The following is a 19,200-nucleotide window of genomic DNA, read 5'->3' on the forward strand; positions in this document are numbered from 1 at the left end:
TATATATATATATATAATATAATATATACCTCAGTCTGCATCTTACTCACCTCTTTTTACTAATTTGTGTTGTAATTGAGGGATTAGAACCTCTCAGTGCATTACTTCTTTACCTATTTACTTGCAGCTCAGTTATGGCCTTGTGCTGAGGGAGCAGAGGAGGGAAGAAAATACCACCAATGTGGTATTGATGGAGTAAGATCTTTGGAACAGGGACTGTTATTTACTATATGCTTGTACAGCACCTAGCATAATGGAACAATTTGGTTAACATCTGGTGCTTCCACAATATAGATGTTTAATAATCATCGTCATCATAAAATGCCTGTATAAGGTGTAATGGGCTAGATCTTTAGTTGGTGTAGGATCTGGCTCGGTGTTTTAAGGGTCACTGTGAGGAGTGCATTGAAGAGCAGCTGCTGTTCAAACCATCCTGCACTTCTCCAATGCTTATCAGTGCACAGGATCAGGACTATAGCGACACCCCTCAGCCCACCCTCAGAAACTCTTGGACTCTTGGAGTCAGTATGCACTAATGGTAGCCTTGCCCCTCCCATCTACTGGTAGCAGCCATGTTATGGTTCCCTACTGCCCAGATGCACGAAGGAGGAGGAAGGGGAATGTGGAAGCTTGCTGTGCCCTCTTCTCCACGAGCACACCCATTAGTACCCATTAGTACATTGAAACAGAGAAATGGAAAAATTGTGAGTAGGTTTATTTAAGTTAATAAACAAATGAATGATGGCTGTAGTCACTGGGGCTTTGATAGCCCTGTGTATATTGAAGTTCAAATAAAACTCTGTGTATAGCATCTAGTTTTATATATATATTTTCCGTTTACCTTCTTTCCTTGTTTTTTCCACCTTCACCTTTAGTCACAGATCCTGTTTGCAAATATTTGTAATGCCATTTACTTTGGGCTATGTCCAGGAAAAAGCACCAAGAAAGCTCTGCAGATTCCCCAGGCTACAGATGTTGAAGCTGATCCTTATTTCAAGGAAATACTCCTCCCCTTCAGTAGAGGGCAAAAGAATAGGGACTGTGGTAGTGCCTGATCCCTGCATGAGGGCAGAAGGGAAGGAAAGCTCCTTGCAACCACCCCTTCTTGCAGAGCTGTCCATGGACTCCAGCTCCATCCAGTTTATCCTCAGCATTCCCCTCTTAGATATGTATGTGAATAGTAGTATCCCCATTTTACAGAGGAATCTGAAGAGAGATGTGAAGTGACTCACTCAGGGCACCACAAAGCTGGGAATACAATTCGAGACATTCTGATATGTTCACTCCTATAGGCCAGGCTGTATCTCATATGGGCTGTTCATTAACAACCCCGCTAACTCCCTCCCAAAATGTGGTCACCAGACCACACCCCATCCTAAATAGGAGAGTGTGAGAAGGATGGCCTAGGCAGTGACAGTCTCCCTGTGAGAAGGTTTGTCTGCGCCTCTGTTGCAAGTCCAGTTTGAGGAGCTTAGGAAGAAGGTGCAGAAACAAAACTATATTCTGCCAAACATATTATAATGGAAGATTCACCATACCTGTAGAAACATCAGGCAAAAATTTTGTTTTGACCCTTCTGGGCCACTAACTGTAGTTGGGAAGAGTGATTGTAGATTGCATAAAAAGAAAGAGTGGGCAATAATAGCTCTACCCTTACATCCCACTGACATAAAATTCTCATTGCACATCCATTTAGACTGGGTGTATAGACTTTCAATAGAAAAGGCAACTTTTTTATTTGATGGACTCTCCCCTAGCGGAGATTTTGTTTCCTCTTTAGGGAAATTTTACCCTTGGAGACATTCTTGGTAGGAATCTGAGAAAATCCTTTGAACTCTTGACTGCTCAGGTAGCAGTAATTACTCATTATCAGTATATGCCATTATAACATCTCTGCAGTGACCAGATGAATCCTCCATCTATACCATAAAAAGAGCTCTAGGCCAGAATTCCCAAACTGTGGGGCACGCCCCCTGGGGGGGCATGGAGAAACGTTCAGGGGGGTACAGTAGGGCCCGGGCCTGTCCCCACAGGAATCGGGGAGGGAGCACCACCCAGCCCTGCTCCGCTCCAAGCTCTGCTCCGGCTCCAGCTGCAGCCCCTGACGGCGCCTCACTCAGCCTCAACCCCTGGCTTGGGCTCCATTCCCAGTCCTGGCCCCATACCTGCCCCCAGTTGCAGCCCTGGCTCTGAGGAGTAGGGGGAGGACAGGGGTAAGGGAGGGTGCAACCCTGAAAAGTTTGGGACCCATGTTCTAGGCCCTCTTATTAAGCTCTGTTCGCTTTGAAATAGGGCCTCTTTTTTATTTATGGTTTATCCCAAGATGCCTTCATGCTTTCTGCCCAGAGCACAGCCATTTTAACAATACCTGGAAGGGGATGCTGGTTCTTGTCTTATAACTGGGAACTTGGCACAAAACTAATCTTGCTATCCTCCCTTATCGAGGGGTATTTGTTTAGCATAACCCAGAATAAGAATTCACATAAATGTAGGAAGTTCACAATGTTCTCTTTATTGGAGGAAATGCTGCTGACAAATGAAGGCACAACATGTTGAAGAAAAGGGTGTAAGATGAATAATAATATTCTGTAATGGTGAAATGAACCCACATTTTAACAAGCTAAACCATAATGAAATATCGAAAAAAGCCACACCATAATAACATGGGAAAAGACGACAAAATGAGTGTTACCTCTATGGCAGGTCCTTTCCCTTTGTAGAAATTTGAAAGTATGAGAAATGCCAACATATTCATGAGAGAAGATAGATGTATCAGGCACTTTTAAAAGATGATTACTAAATTAACTAATCCATAAATTAAATATTTTCCCTAACACAGCAAGAGCCCATCTGTAATGGCTGCTCACTAGAATATATTCTGCAGCTTTGCATTAGCTTGTGCTTGGGGCACAACTTCCCCTGAAGTTAATAGGAGTTTTACCTCAGTAAACATTGAAAGATTTGGCCCAGCAGCAACAGCAAAATTCTACTTCCTTTGTCACTGAACATTCACAGGCAAATTTTCAAGAAGTCAGAGCCCAGGAACAATACACAAAAATAAGGGTGCACCTCCACAGCTGATTTTCACAAAAAGTTACTGTGCTGTGATTGACAAATGCAAATTTGGTATTTAGGCATGCAAACGGCCAGTTGGGTACCAAACATACACACAGTCATGGACTCATAATTGCTTTGTTTGCACATTGCTCCGGGTTTTTGTTGTTTTCAAAACCAGACTCTCATTGTGGGCCAGAATGTAATGCCTTTGCCCATGCTGAGTAATAGCTAACTCCACAACAGTCCCGTTGACTTCAGGTTTCAGAGTAGCAGCAGTGTTAGTCTGTATTCGCAAAAAAGAAAAGGAGTACTTGTGGCACCTTAGAGACTAACAAATTTATTTGAGCATAAGCTTTCGTGAGCTACAGCTCACTTCATTGGATGCATTTGGTGGAAATAACTTCAGGGGCACTGCTCATAGTGTAAAATGCTACTCAATATAAGTGAGGGTATCACAGACTGGCCTTATCTGTTAACAGCTAGCTGTAGATGGTAAACTCCTGATCATGCAAGTTGCTGCACCCTGGCACATCTTTGTGTATGAGTAATCTCAACAACCAAAGAACCGTGCATAGAAATGATTTGAAAATGGTACATTATCTTACATGGAAAGCTTCCTGTTGTGATGTTAGTTATAACAAATCATTTTTTCAAAAGCTTTTATTTTAGAAATGAGATTTTGAGATGCAATTTTTTCAAGCAATTTTTCCCCTTTCATGTCTTTCTACACACACTGCTCCAGATTTATCCATGGTATAAGGTTAATGGACTTGCATTATGTAAGGATGCATTTGGCCCAATATTTCCAATCAGGTATATTGCGCTCTGTGTTAGGCTTTATTTTATGGAGAATCTGGGAATAGTTTCACCTTCCATCTTGAGCTATTCTCAGTGGCCTGACCCTCCACACTATTACTGCTTCTAGCTTCCAGTCTCTAACCTGTTCACTAATATAGTTCAGCTAGGAATACACCTCTCCAATTTTGTTTTCTTTTTAATTTCTTTTGAGTTTGCTGAATTAAGGCTGAATTCAAAGAAGTATTGACAAAAGCTGAATGCAACAGCCATTAGGAGAGAACCACTGGCATCTCAGGAGCCTTAGTTAAGTAAAGAGGAACCTTACAACACTAAATAAACTGCAACCACCATGGACATTGGAATGAGACAGTTTTCAAAGTTTATATGTCAAAAAAGAAAAGACCATTTGATGCTGAGCTATGAAATCCAAAACTGCACAGACAAATTTCAAAGAATTACAAACTCTGCTCACACAGCCGTTATAGTAACATTGCACATTTAAAAGCTTGCAAGGCTACAAAGGTTAATATTCAAGTCTACAATTGGTAAATTTAATAATACAGAGGTATTGAAAAGCATTCTCTCAGAACATCTCAGGTCTCTCCAACTGTGGTGGCTCAGTAGCTCATCTTTTTCCTTCTTGTTTATTTTTAAATGCACTTCAGAACTAAACCAGAGCCGCATGGTATATGGTAGAGTAACATGGTAGATGGACTTTTGTGTCAAAAATAATGTTGGTGAAAAAGACATAGAAATTTAGTCTGAAAAGATACAATTATTTAGCTTATGAATCTCAGTTCCAGTCCTGAAATCAACTACTAAGTTATGTAACTGATTCTTTTCATGTTGTGTGAGGTTGCCAGGGTTGCAGTGGCCTGTTTGTGAAATATGAATAACAAAATATAAAAATATGTATGTGGGTCTGCACATTTGTGTAGTCTTGCCAATTTTTGACCCTGTAATTGGCATGGATATACAGTACTAGCCATACAGGGAGACCACTGGAAAGTGAAATTAATTTAACAGGTTGTATTTTTTTGATATTATGCAAGGAATTGTGGAAAACTGCATTACAACACATTGTTCCCTACAGTTTCCTGTACGATAGGGCCTCAAAAATTTTCAGAATGTCCCTAGAAAGTGTTTATTTTGATATAGCTGCAAATAAGTGTATACAGATAGTGATCATAACAAACACATCTTTTCCTTTAGATTATAACAAGTATTGAAATGTATAAGATGTAAACATGTTCAGAATATAAAAGCTGAAATATTTGTGTTTTAATATTTCAATTCTTATATATTTGTGTCTAACATTTTCTGAATAGCATGCATCATACAAATGATGCCTTGTCATTGTACCTGCTCTTTGTGTGTTTTTTGGTCTAATATGCTGTAGTTACTGACAAAATCAAGTTTGAACTATGGTGAGAATTATAGAGCTAGGAAAGGTACACAGGAGAAAACTGTATTTTAGTTTCTCCTACCACAGACATAGTCACTACGTTGCTAGCCAGGTTCTGGTTTCAGAATACTTTTTGTAGATAAACAGAACAGAAAGAATGCAGCTTGATTTCCAAATACTAGGCTGAGTATGCATTGATAGCAATTAGAAAAGGATTGCTTTGAATTACAAATTGAGTAAATGGGATATTTGGGAATGAAATATATGGGAATAAGAACAAACATGAGATAACAGTATTTAATAGTCACTTTTCTGATCATACTCGCATTTTCAAGAGACCTACAATAGCAATATTTCATTTACTAAAGTAAATAGAGATAACCTTCAAAACTTTTAACAATATGTCAAATCTGAAAATCTGATTCTCATAATTGTTTTAAAACTGCTTTATTACCCACTTGCATAGTTAATATACATCCAATTATTGGTATGTATACAGAGAATTCTCTTGAGTGAAATTCCTGCAAAATTACCTGTTCAATCCATAAGAATAGCAGAAATTCATCATGATTAATGTAGCAATGAATATCAAATTGATATCCACTGATAATGACTTAAGATGTTATAAAACATTTACATTTTAATTTTGATTCATATAATCTAAAATATAAACATTTGTGAATATTTGGAACACCAGCTATGGAATGACATTACCTGTAGAATCTAGCTGTGCTGTCCAGTAGTAAAAAGAAGTTATTTTTAGACATGTAGTTTTATGAACTGACAGTATTTAAATGTTTTATCTAAAACAAATACATTTCAGGACTGTTGTTAATTAAATATAATAATTGTTGCCTTGTTATTTATTTGTTATTTGCTTATGACCACAGTGTTAAAATTCACAAGATAAAATGTGTCTCTCTGATATTGCTCTGGTAACCTCAACTAGAGAAAAGTAGTGGTAGCAAGAGCGGAACTGCTAAGCATGCCCACATAAGAATGTCATACTTAGGTAACAGAGTGTCCCTCAGGTCAGCCTACGCTAAGAGCAAAGTCAAGCAAGGCTGAATCCTTGATGTTTTGTGTTTTAAGTATCTGAAAATTGTACACGACCAGCCTCGACCCACAAGACCTCAAATGATCATATGAGCGAGGCAATAAATTGATGGTAACTTGCCCTGGGCCCATGTTCTAGTTGTGGTGTTGATGAAAGTTGCATCTAGTGGTAACCTGTGCGTGTAGATTCAGCTGTCTTTTCAGGCTTAATAGTGGGGGAAATCATTACATTTAATTGCACTGAAGGGAAACTGACTATGGTGGCTGAAAGTGCATGGCTGAAAAGCTCTGCATCTTATCAATGCGGTCAAGTGGAGATGCTTGTGAATACCAACAGATCAAGAGAATTGGGAAACCACTTGCTTTCCAAAACTCCACAGCTCAGCAAGATCTTGGCAATGCCAACAGTTTGTCAACCAGTGCTTATCAACCCTTCAAAAAATGGCCTTCCAGCCTGGGACAGGCTGGTACATCTTTGTGACAGACATCTACAAAATTCCATTTGTGATATAATAGAAAATCACTTGTGTAGGAAAAGACATTCCAGAAATGATATGCTGGGAAATGGACAGCAATCTTCACAGTTTCTACATGCTTCAGTTTGGACTAGCTCAATATTACATCCAGGTCATACAGAAGTGAATATTCAAGGCATGTCAAGTGCCCAGGAGTACGATAGAGAAGAAAAAAAATGTAAAGGTAATTAGAATTATTATTCAGAACATAACAAATATTTAAAAAGAAAAGAAGCCAGAGTGTCTGTGGAGTTGGTCAGGCGTTGGCCATAGATAACAGCTTTGTAATATGGAGCAATCTAGCTACAGATGTTTTTCATGGCAATAATTGTGGCTTTCAGTTTATCCTGAGAGTATTTCATCTTTATATGTTTTAATATATTTGTGAAGAGCTAAAGTGATGTACATTTTGAAATTTATTTTAAAAATTAATTTTGCTATATACAATATATAACTAATTCCAGATGTCCCTTTAAAAAAGGGGTTTTTTTCCCCTCTTGGTACCCTGACCAAAATTATTTCTTTTTGTGCCTGGACTTTGGTATAGTGAATATTCTTTTTCTTGAGCAGGCAGTAGTATTGAAAGTTCTGTTTTAGGACAGTCCTGTTTGTCCAAGCTTGAGCAGAGTTGCGAGGGAGGTGTTATGCCTTGTAAATGCGTAACTGTCACCACAAATTTGGTGTTTCTGTGGTTTATATTCCTTTTTAAATTGAATAAATAGTTTGTCAGTGCTCTTCTCTCAAAGAAATAAATATTTGTGCATTATGCTGTGAGGGAGGGACAACAAGTTCTTTTCTTTTACTTAAAGTCTTGCGTCACTCCAGAAGGAAAGATTATAGTGTCGGGAAGGATATCACCTCATGAAAAAGTTAAACTGGTCTAAGTACCTGATTTCTTTAGATTTAGCTGCTCTTTACCTCAGAATGCCTTCTTGCTAACAGATGTCAGGTGTTGATCGCTTTAACGTCTTACTAAGGGCTGTCTGAAGTCTGCAAAATCCAGACAGATCCATCAAGTGTTCTATTAATTATGTTGTGTGTCAAACAGTTTTAATACAATTATCCGTTCTTCTTCATTTTTGAATGAAAAGAACTTTTTACCTCAAAATTGTCTTGAAGGGGGAGAACTTGAAAAAAGTTGCACATTTAAGTAGTAGTAGTTGCTTCGTCAAGAGATAAGCTGTCTAATTAACTAATGTCTTTTAACAGTGTCTTCTGATTATGAGACATGAGGGGACTTAAGAAATTGGGTTGCCTGTGTCACAGGACTATAATTGTATTTACCAATGTTTGTTCAGTACTAGTCTTAAAAGTTTTCAAAAACCATTGAAGAATTTGTCAGCAAACTATCAATAAGCAACTTATTTGTGACAAGACATGAGAGCATCCTACACTGGAAATGAGCTATAAGGAAATAATCAAATAATGGCCAGGGTGAGCCTATAGAAAATTCTGGATTATGAAAAGAGACAACTTCATTCTTTGTAAACCAAATTTCTTCAAATTCACCAAGGGCACTTATGCTAACTGAGGACTAAGTTCATGACAGGTCTGAACCTTTCAGTATAAAATTAACTATTTTTAGTTAACCAAATAGAAAAAGGGATATTAAATCTTGGAATGAAAGACAAATCATATTGGTGTTTTATCTAAATCTTACTACAGTCTTGGTGGAATGTCATAGCCAAAATGCTATTCTTTAATAGGCCTTTGATTCCACTGAGATGCATGGCACTAACCATCAAATGCTAATGTCAAAATGTGACAACAATGCATAGTATCTGATATATGTACTTTGTGATTATAATAGTCACACATTGGTGGTTAGAAATAGAGAAAATACTATATAGATTGCACTTTCTGCTCATATAAGTGTTGAATATGTTATTTGGACTCTGAAGTTTGAGCTGAACATATCCTGTTTTCTGTGTTATCTAGCATAATATAGTAATTGGAGAGCCAGAACTAGGAACCTAATATGGTCGGCTGATATCTAAGCACATCAAAAGAGATGTGTCATTGGGTTGGCATTTAAGAATTGGGGTTTTTTTCCTTTTAAAACTTGTTCTGTGATAAAAGTTTCTATTTTGAACAGTGTCCTGAGCCTTAAGCATGGGATAGGTATAATTGTAATACAAAATAAAAAGTCAAGTAGATCAAAAACACACATTTTTTTAAAAAAGAAGGGACTCATTACACCATATGGGCATAGGTATAGATGTATTTGGCAGAGACTGATATGGTTGAAACTTTTTCTAGAGCCAGAGCCATACTAATAGATCTGCCAAAACGGAACAGTTGATTGGGTAAATTGTACTTTCTTTACAGTACACAAAGATCAACATTGTCCTGAATCAACTGTGCAGTATGAGACCACAGCGTGCAGACAGTTTACACTGTAATTTCTTCAAAGAGTTGTACAGAATAGTGGATTTTGTCAGAACTGGCATAGAGAACATATGCTGACATTCTTTTAAAGGTAAAAGAACATCAAATTGGTGTGATTTAATGAGTGACGTGTGGATTAGTATTTTAAAATACAATACTGTGTTGTCACTTGTAATCATATAAAGATGGCACAAAGAAAGGAATATAATGGCCATAATAACACAAAAGAAACAAAATGCATATAATTGTATTCAAAGGCCAGGAGATGATGATTTACTTTGTACAACAACACTAGAATTCTGAAATATATTGTAATCCTTCATGCTAAATGTTCAAATGTGCAAAAATGTATTTGACCACATAAATATTTTTCTCCATCAGTGTAGGGAAGGGCCAAAGACATCATAAGACCCTTCCCTATAGTCCTTAGGGGATCCCCATCAAGTCCTGAATAATTCGTAGGCTGTGTGATGTAATCCATATGATGGTGATTCAGAATGTTTTTAAAAAGAGGGATAGAGGTTTTGTGCACAGAACTGAGATAACATAGACTATAGCCAGACACATTCAGTTTGCAAACAGTCAAGAGAATATAACTCTTCTGGGGAATAAGGCCCTCAAATAGTAAATTATACTCTACAGGTATTGAATGTGTTTAATGGCTCTGCTTCTGCATATGTCAGTGTTCTGGGTTGTCTTGGACACTGCGCTGATGAAATCATTGAACAATCATAGAAATGTTTTGTGTTTAATGTTTATGTAAGTTATTTTTTGTTGTTTTTATTCATGAATGAAAGAATCCAATATCCATTTAAATCAAAAAACCAAAATGCAGATACAATACACAAAAGAAATGGCTGAAGTAGAAATTGTGTGTATTGTTTTCAACTCTGCTTCCAGACTCTTCAGACCCAGTCCTGCGATACTTCCTTAGGTAATTAGTCTCATTCTGGGACCGGAGTGAAGACTGTTGGATCAGGCCCTAAGAGATTCAAATGAAAATGTTTCAGCAACATTTCAGTTCTAATAGTGATGTTAATTTTTGGCACTGTTTTATGATCTGATTTGTTTCCAGGGAAACAAGTGTTTGCAGGACTATCAACCTGAGTTTTATGTCGACAGCTAAAACACTAGCGTATTGCAAGTGGAGACACTCATGCCCCAGTACTTCTTGTCATTTTTTTTTTTGGTCAAAACAGGCCTTTCCCATTTGGGTCCTTTTTCACACTATCCCCAGTCTTTTGTGACGTGATTTCTTTGTGTTGTGGTAGGGTAGTTACTCTCAGAAAAACAGTGCATATTCTGTAGCATAAGTATTATTGATATTATTACAAAAAACAAGTAAGATGAGACTTGATCTTAAAATAGAGATAGACGTCTCTTAACAGAGTTCTCTATATCATGGCCATAGATTCTCTATCCTAGGGGTTATGTATTGGCACCAATCTCTCCATAGTGGTTTTTTATATCAAGTCTATTTATTTTCAGACACGAAAGTTAAATTAAATGGGTGAGGAAAAGAGATGAGTGAAGGATAATTACTAAGAAGCTGATTGCCTCATTTGTCAAAACAAAATCACAAGGGGAAAGTATCTGCTGTTGCGGGCGTTCACCACATTACAGAATTGGGTTCTCAAGCTTCACCTCACATAGTTCCCTCCTCTCTCTAGGAAGAAGCACCACATTCTGGAATCCCCAGGGAATTCTAAGTCTTCATGCGAAATTCTGGCTGCTTCCTTGCAGATCCCAAGGCAGTAATGCATGGAGCCTGGCATGCCACACTGCAGCCTAACCTCCCACTTTTTCTGCTTGTTTTTTGCTCCCCTCCATCAGCGTAAGGTTCATCCAGCCCTACAGATATTATGCATCAAAAATATTCTGTCCTTTTTTTGATCATGTACCAAGCCTTTTCAGAGATGGAATCGGAACTGCATCTATCCTGGCACATTTAGGATCCATAATTCCTCACAACTGCAGCTTCACCGGTAGTAGCACCCATGGAGGCTGTAGTGTGGACAAGGCATCCATTTTTACCACTGGCCCATGGATATTTCTGACTGGTGGTTTAAATATGGTAAGAACCAAACAGTGCCAAAAAACTGTGCTTCAGTAAGCGAAAGACAAATTGCCAGGGTCAGACAACCCAGTGGTAAAAATGTCTGGATCCTGTCTACACTACAGCCTCCAAAGTTACGACCACTGTCAGGGTGTGATGGGGTTTACAGACCCCACACTAAACCAGAGCAAGGCATGGCACAGTATTGGGGTAGGGAGGCCCCACCCTTTGGGGTTTGTGGGGCATGCTGCAGGTGGAGGGATAGTTTAAAAAGGGACGGACAGCCCAGGGAAAGGGCGGAAGGAGCTACAGGGTGCACCAGGAATGAGGCTGGTGCCTGGAGTTTTGGACAGTGTGACTATGACACTGGTAAGAATATGCTGGAAGCAGTGATCCAGATTCCTCCCGCCCCCTGCTTTAGAGTTGGGAACCCACGAGAGGCCCCAAAGAGCAGGATGCCCCCATCCCCATGGCAGACTAAACTGCTGCTACTAAGACTGTGACCACTCCCTAAAGGGAGAGACCCAGCAGAGATGTAACTTGGGATGGACCCACAAGTAGTCTGGGCATTAAGCCCTGGGTTGGGACCTGGTGGATCAGGATAGTCCGGGTCCCCTTCCTTATTCCCCACTCCCCTCTATCATGACAGCCCTGAGGAGAGGAGAATCAAGAGGGGCTGATTCTTCCCATATATGACCTGGCAGGGCCCCATCCAGAACAGAGAGACTAAAAAGAACTACTCACCAGCAACCACACAACAGAACCACTAACCCAGGAACCTATCCTTGCAACAAAGCTCGTTGCCAGCTCTGTCCACATATCTATTCAGGGGACACCATCATAGAGCCTAATCACATCAGCCACACTATCAGAGGCTCGTTCACCTGCACATCTACCAATGTGATATGTGCCAGCAATGCCCCTCTGCCATGTACATTGGTCAAACTGGACAGTCTCTACGTAAAAGAATAAATGGACACAAATCAGACGTCAAGAATTATAACATTCAAAAACCAGTCGGAGAACACTTCAATCTCTCCAGTCACTCGATTACAGACCTGAGGGTGGCTATCCTTCAACAAAAAAAACTTCAAAAACAGACTCCAACGAGAGACTGCTGAATTGGAATTAATTTGCAAACTGGATACAATTAACTTAGGCTTGAATAGAGACTGGGAATGGATGAGTCATTACTCAAAGTAAAACTATTTCCCCATGTTATTTCTCCCCCCCACCCCACCCTCCACTGTTTCTCAGATGTTCTTGTTAACTGCTGGAAATAGCCTACCTTGCTTGTCACCATGAAAGGTTTTCCTCCTTCTTCCCCCCCCACCCCGCTGCTGGTGATGGCTCATCTTAAGTGATCACTCTCCTTACAGTGTGTATGATAAAACCCATTGTTTCATGTTCTCTGTGTGTGTATATAAATCTCCCCACTGTATTTTCCACCAAATGCATCCGATGAAGTGAGCTGTAGCTCACGAAAGCTTATGCTCAAATAAATTTGTTAGTCTCTAAGGTGCCACAAGTACTCCTTTTCTTTTTGCGAATACAGACTAACACGGCTGCTACTCTAAAAAGAACTATGGAGCCATGGCCTGACCACTTGGCCAGGTGGCTTTTCGACTGACCCACTACACTGGGGGAATGCAGGAACTAAATTTGTTGTGTAGATGCAGACCCAGTGTGGCCCACAAATTTGTTTATTGTCTTGCAAATGAAACCTGGCCTCTCTGGCATGTCAGAGTCTCTCAGTGCAACAATCTGTTCTCTCAGTACAACAATCTGTTCTCTGACTCTAGGCGAGATTTTTCTTCCAATTGCTGGAGCACAGTTTTCAGAAATACATATATGTTATACATTATGACAGACCCAATACACAATAGGTAGTGCTAACTACCTAGATGTTGTATAAATCTTCAACAACACTCCTAGTCTTTCAGTTTGAATGGATGCGATTGCTCAGTTCCTCGCTCCACACTAAGTAAAAGGTTTAATTTCAAGTCTGTATCCCTTAAACTTTATCATATTTATTTTCTAATCTAAATTAGTCTTTTTCTGAACATGTATTGTTCAGGTCTTTCCCCCAAACTCACTTCAAAGAAAAGTATTGCGGTGAAATCCTGACCCCCTTGAAGTCTAAGCTGTACTCAGATTGATTTCAGTGAAGCCAGGATTTCACCCTGGGTATATGAATATTGTAACAGTTACCAATGTACCATGTTAGTTAGTTTTCTCCATTTTTAAGAAATAAGTATCTGCTTGTTTTTCGAGAATAATGAAAAACTTAAATTCCATGCAGATTTAGTCAAAGTAGGATTGACACTTTACAACTTGCTAAATATAATTTAACTGAGATACACTTGTTAGTCTTTTCAGACTAAAACTGATTACTAACACACGCCTTTACTCAGAAGAGGTAGTAATTGCTTAGGGACAAATGTTGCCTCGGGATATGAGTGGAGCTAGGATTCAGGCTCACTTTACTGGAAATTACAAAAGCATCTGATAGCAAAATTTATTCTTAATAATCTGTTGATTCTATATCCATGGAATATATGGAATAAAATACACACAATGTTACAGGTCTACCCAAGCTAATAACAGGTGTATTCAAAATGGCTCCTGTACAGACAGTAATAAAAATTTTTTGTCTTGACTAGATAAGCAAAGGACTATTTAAGCTCTTTTTTAAAAGGTCAGTTCATGACTTCCTTGTTAGTACCAGACTAAACAGAAGTAAATGGATTAGTGAGGTATATGGGGATGGTATTTAAAATTACAATATTTTCAAAAAAAATTAGACTGAATATTTCCCTATGTTCCTGTAACTAATTTTTAAAAAATTGCTAATAATTAATTTCATAGTTCAGATTATATCAAGCCTCTAATATATATAATTTGTTATTAAATTAAATAACTGAAGATTTATTCAGGTAAACAGTGCTTGAGACATACCAATGGATAACATTTGGACATTTGAGGAAAAAATACGCTTAGGTACCCTGAACAGTTATTCTATAGTGTATAGTTTCATCTTGTTGTGAGCTTTTACATAAATTCACGTTAGGTGTAATGGGAGTTGTGTGTGGCAATCAAAAGAAAATACCCTACAGCATGTATGGAATGGTTTGTTTCTGGGCAATGAGGGTACAGTATTCTCAGTAGATTGAAAGGTGGGTTTGTGTAACACACACAAACCAGTCACATAGCCTGATATGTTTCATGTGTTTCTGCATAAATAAATAATTGCAAAGTTCTCTGGTCATTTTGTGTCAGTGATATTGTCAAAGAAGGAAACTGTGACAAGTACTAAAATATTTGTATACTCGTATCTGATCTTTACATACAATAAATCATAAAGGAAAAATAGTTCCCAAAATGTTTCCACCAAAATTTTTTTGATTGCTTTCTAATGTACATTTTCAGCTTGAGTTGTGGCCTTGGCTCTGTTTAATACTTTGTAGTAAAGACGTTTCTTTTGTTCTCAAGGGCAAACAGAAACTGGGGTTTTTTTGCCTTTAAAGAAATTAATAATATGGCAGGAAAAACATCAAACACAAGCAAATCAACACAGTAATATGTGGGGCTCACTTTTCAGTATCCTACTTAAAACACTCGAAAGGGGACTGATTTTCAGAAATTGCATCCATCCTTAAAAAATCAGTCCATTTAAGGTGTCTCAAGTTAGATACCCAAAACCACTCATTAGTTTTGAAAACTTATGGCATAAATTCCAGCTAAATCCAAAATTACAATTGCAATGTGTTTTTATAAAGCATATTACTGAAAGGTTAATTTTAAATTATATTTTGTTGAGTTTGAGACATTGAAAAACAGAGGACAGAGGTGTATGGTGTTTTGGAACTTATTTCTGAAGTTTTTAGTAAACATTCCTTGCTCCAAAAGGAGTGTGTTGATGCTTTCCACGATGAGAGTTAACAGGGACAATTTCATTCCTGAAACAACTCCGTTGACTTCAGTTTTTGATTTATAGGTAGAAAAACAAATGTAAAGTAATCAGCGGGTGAAACAGAATACATCAAATCTTGAGAAGTGAAGAGCACCTGCCCTGGCATCAGTGGGAGTTGATAGTGTTCTGCACTGCTCAGGATTTAATGATTTGACCCATAATAAAATAGGTAAGTTGTGTCTGGAGGAAGAGAGAGTGTTCCTTCATGTACTCTTTAAATCTTTCTAAAATGTTCCATGAAACCAACTAAGTCCCATTCCTTGGCCTTTCAAGAGTACTTTTTAAGACCCTCGGTCTCATTTCAGCAACGTAGTTAGGCCCATGTTTAAGTTCCTGGCTGAAGGAGGGTCTTACTTCAGTTCATTTTCAAGAGTGGTGAATGTTGTTTAACATCAGTGAAACAATAACAGTAAGAAACAGTTTCTTCTTTAGTTAATATTGTTAATATTATTTTTGCTTCTCAATAACAAGAAGAACTTAGTGATCCAATGAATAATACAATCGTGCTCCTGTTCTCACAAACATCTTGCCATATTGTAGCATGCCACTGAAGGAAAATTCTTTGTCTAGGGAAAAATAGAGACAACAGAAATTTTTTTGGTGTAAAGAAAAAGGGGGGAGAGAGATTAGATTAAAATGGGTGTACTAGTACTAGCATTTGAGATGGTGAATTATTATAAAATCATATAATAACTCTGTTTCTGAACTAATGGTGTTATATGTTTATAACTTGAGTGTGTGAATAAAATGAATGGGGAAAGCCTGTAATCACACTATATTTGCAATCAAATATAAATTCAATACTTCATTACTGAAACATGCAAACAAGATGAATGAAATGTAATGTCAAACCAATCAGCTTATTTAAGCAGTATCCTATTTGCTGATCAAGACAAATTATTCTGAAGTTTCCCACCTGTTAAACTCAATAGAAATTACCTACCAAAATCACTGAAGTTTAAAAAAGCTGCTTTCCTGTAAATGTATTAACAAGCAGCAGGGAGTTCATGTATGTGTGTGAGGCGTGGAAGGTTCATGCGGATAATTCTGTAAAACAAAATCAATAAAGCTGATGACAGATTAAGATGCTAAAATTTGTAAAATTAGACTACTGTTTGGGTCAACAACACAGCACTATTGGATTTTCTATGGATTAATGCTGAAAAACAGGATTATTGATTTTAGGATTTTCAGCATATCCCCTCTGGGAGTTCTTAGGAGGTCTTTATAATGCTTCACACTTAAATTGACAACTATAGTGACATTATCTAATCATATTGGAAGGGGCTGAAATGGTTTACAAATGATTATTTCTAACAAACAGTTGAGAGGGTTGTCTGGCCATAGCCGCCTTTGTCTGGTGGTCATTGCTACCTGTCTGCCATCTTCCCCAGGAATTACAATCACAGATTAAGACCTTTGATGGTCATAAATCTGCTTCCCAATATGTTTGATTGGCAGGGGAGCTCACAAGCCATCCCAATATAAATAGGATTTTAGCACACAAGGTGCTGCCCCAAAGTAAAACACACTTTTGCAATTGACTTTGTTGGCATTGTTTATTCATTTCTCCTTTCCCATTCCATGTGTATGCATGTCTGTGTGTGCATGCATGCGTGTGTGTATGTGTATGTAAAATAGAAGCTGAGATCGGATAACAAAATGAGCTACTGTATGCAAGAAATATATGAAGTGCATCCTGCTGCTGGTAGCAATTGCTCCATGCAGTCTGCCGATTATTGCACATATATTGAAGATAGTCAGGGTTACAGCAGTTGTAATGCTCAGGTCCTGCACAATAACAACATATATATGGAACAGGCCTGGGCGGTGAATCAGCCATATACCTGTAGTTACCCTGGAAACGTGTTTAAAAGCGAGTTCTCTGGCATGGACATGGCCCTGAATCAGTACAACCAACTTGAATATTTCACAGAAGAAAAACCTACTTTTTCTCAAGTGCAGTCGCCATCGTACTCTCAGAAGAAAGGTAGGGGCAATTTATTTAAATAACCACACAAAAAGATCTGTTTTTGTTTTTTGTTTTGCTTTAAACTTGCAGTTGCATCAGTTGGCTCAGATACATCTTTGAATGTGAAGGCTGCCTGTTCAAAATTGAAAGCAGCAGCAGGTTGCTAGGTGATTGAAAGATTTTCTGTGAATGATGAGGATTTCCAAGCACTTTTTTCTTAATCTGTAAAAGCCATTTTCAAATATATCGCTAGTTCTGTGTATCGCATGTTCATTATGTTCATTTACTGTATTTTATCAGACTGAATGAGAAAGTTTCCCTTGCAAGATGTGTTTACTGTGTGTCCTTCAGTTTGGATGTACTTCATGTTTTCTGGTTATATAAAAATAATTTGTGTTTTTCCTTGACATCATTAAATGTAAATAGTGTTTAAGTACTAAGTAGCTCCATATCAAATAGAATTTGTTGAAAATAGAACTGTAAATGTTCATTAGAAAAATTAATGATTTAATTTAATATAATTGATGTGCTTAAAATGAAAAGCTGAAAAGCATGTAGTTTCTTATTATTTTAGGCAGTAAAGACTGAAAATTCAAGAATAAAAGATAATGCCATAATGACACTTTATTTTCCCCTCTAAAAAGTTGATCTAATCAAAATGTTTATAGAATATAATCCAATTGTAATCTCCATTCCCCGTCGGGTTAAATCACTGTTCATTTTTAAATTTTCCATAACATTCCTTTATAGAATTTCCCCTGTTGTTTTTAAATGAATAAAATATGTATAATTTTTCAAAAAGAACCCAGAATATTAGCAACTGTGCGCAAATATTTTAACCTTAGGCATTGTATTTGAAATTAGCTTAAAACTTGATGCAGGCATTTTAGAAATATACATTATATATCTGCATTAAGATATATTTCACTTAATCTAATTAAAGAATATAAGGACAGAGAACATAATTTGTATCAACATGGTGCCCTTCAGTTGTTAAGACTTGTGTGCAATTAATCAAAAGCCTAGTGAATCTGATGTAACTAGCTAGGGAGCAGACACTATTTGCTATTTTAAAGTGGCTCTGTAACAAAAAGTAGTCTGTTTCATCTTATTAGGAACACTGAAAACCCTATAGGAAATATTCATTGGAACTTGGTGCAATAAATCTGTCACTTTAGTAGAAAAAATACCTCTGTACTGTATTTCAAATCTAGGAAAAGAAAACCAAGAGAACGTGATCATATTAAAGATTAAATAGTGCATGTTTTTCTACTTGTAACATTTTAAAGATCTTTTAAACTAGGTGGTTTTAAGTGATAAATTTGCAACTTTGTTGTAGACTTTATTCATATCTTTCTCTTTAGCAGTAAGATACTAGTCATGATGAATTTATCATATAAAATAGGGATTTGCCACTGCATGTGTCATTTTACTATGTTAAAGAATCCTAAGTAATAACTATCTATGTTAAGGCTTTGCATGTGTCATTTTACTATGTTAAAGGATCCTAAGTAATAACTATCTATGTTAAGGCTTAAAACAAGTTGTTTTAGCACACAGACGTGATATTTTTAGTAATCCATGAACAATCTTCCTACCTGTTTGTATGGCTTAATTTCCGAATATAGTGTAATCATTTTTAAAAACTCCGTGTTCAGTGTTTGCAATACATTGCACCAATTTCATCAGAAGTCTCAGAGATTTTCATTGGGAACAGGCTTTCAATCATACTTAAATGTTGGTGCCTGTTGAAAATTGATCATTTACAGAGAACATGCACGGTTTTTACGGATTCTTTAAACCTTGAGCTCAGTGGACAGCAATAAAATATCAAACCTAGTCAAATGCTATGTTTGCCAAACAGAAGAAATCTAAGAAGTTGCAGGCATGTTCATAGTTCTTTTTTATATGATGCTTTCAGCCAAACTGTCATAAAGTTAACACATCCGTTTATCCTGTCCTGACAACAGAAGGCACTGC

At 37.5% G+C, this 19,200-nt stretch overlaps 1 protein-coding gene across 8 annotated transcripts in view; it reads left to right on the top strand.

Annotated features, from left to right (window-relative positions):
* The window catches only part of THRB (thyroid hormone receptor beta), a 283,663-nt gene that overhangs the window by 225,887 nt on the left and 38,576 nt on the right, over nt 1-19,200 (top strand). The window contains exon 1 of one of the 8 annotated variants that reach the window (XM_043509023.1): nt 4,397-7,015. The exons of 6 other annotated variants lie outside the window; for them this stretch is intronic. In XM_043509023.1, coding sequence (XP_043364958.1) covers nt 6,574-7,015 — 442 coding nt within the window. In that variant the 5' untranslated portion in view covers nt 4,397-6,573. Of the gene's footprint in view, nt 1-4,396; nt 7,016-16,511; nt 17,239-19,200 lie in introns of those variants that run through there. One more of the 8 variants, XM_043509018.1, reaches the window with a different exon arrangement.

Source organism: Dermochelys coriacea, chromosome 2 (genome assembly GCF_009764565.3).
Source record: "Dermochelys coriacea isolate rDerCor1 chromosome 2, rDerCor1.pri.v4, whole genome shotgun sequence".
In the NCBI taxonomy this organism is placed as follows: domain Eukaryota; kingdom Metazoa; phylum Chordata; order Testudines; family Dermochelyidae; genus Dermochelys; species Dermochelys coriacea.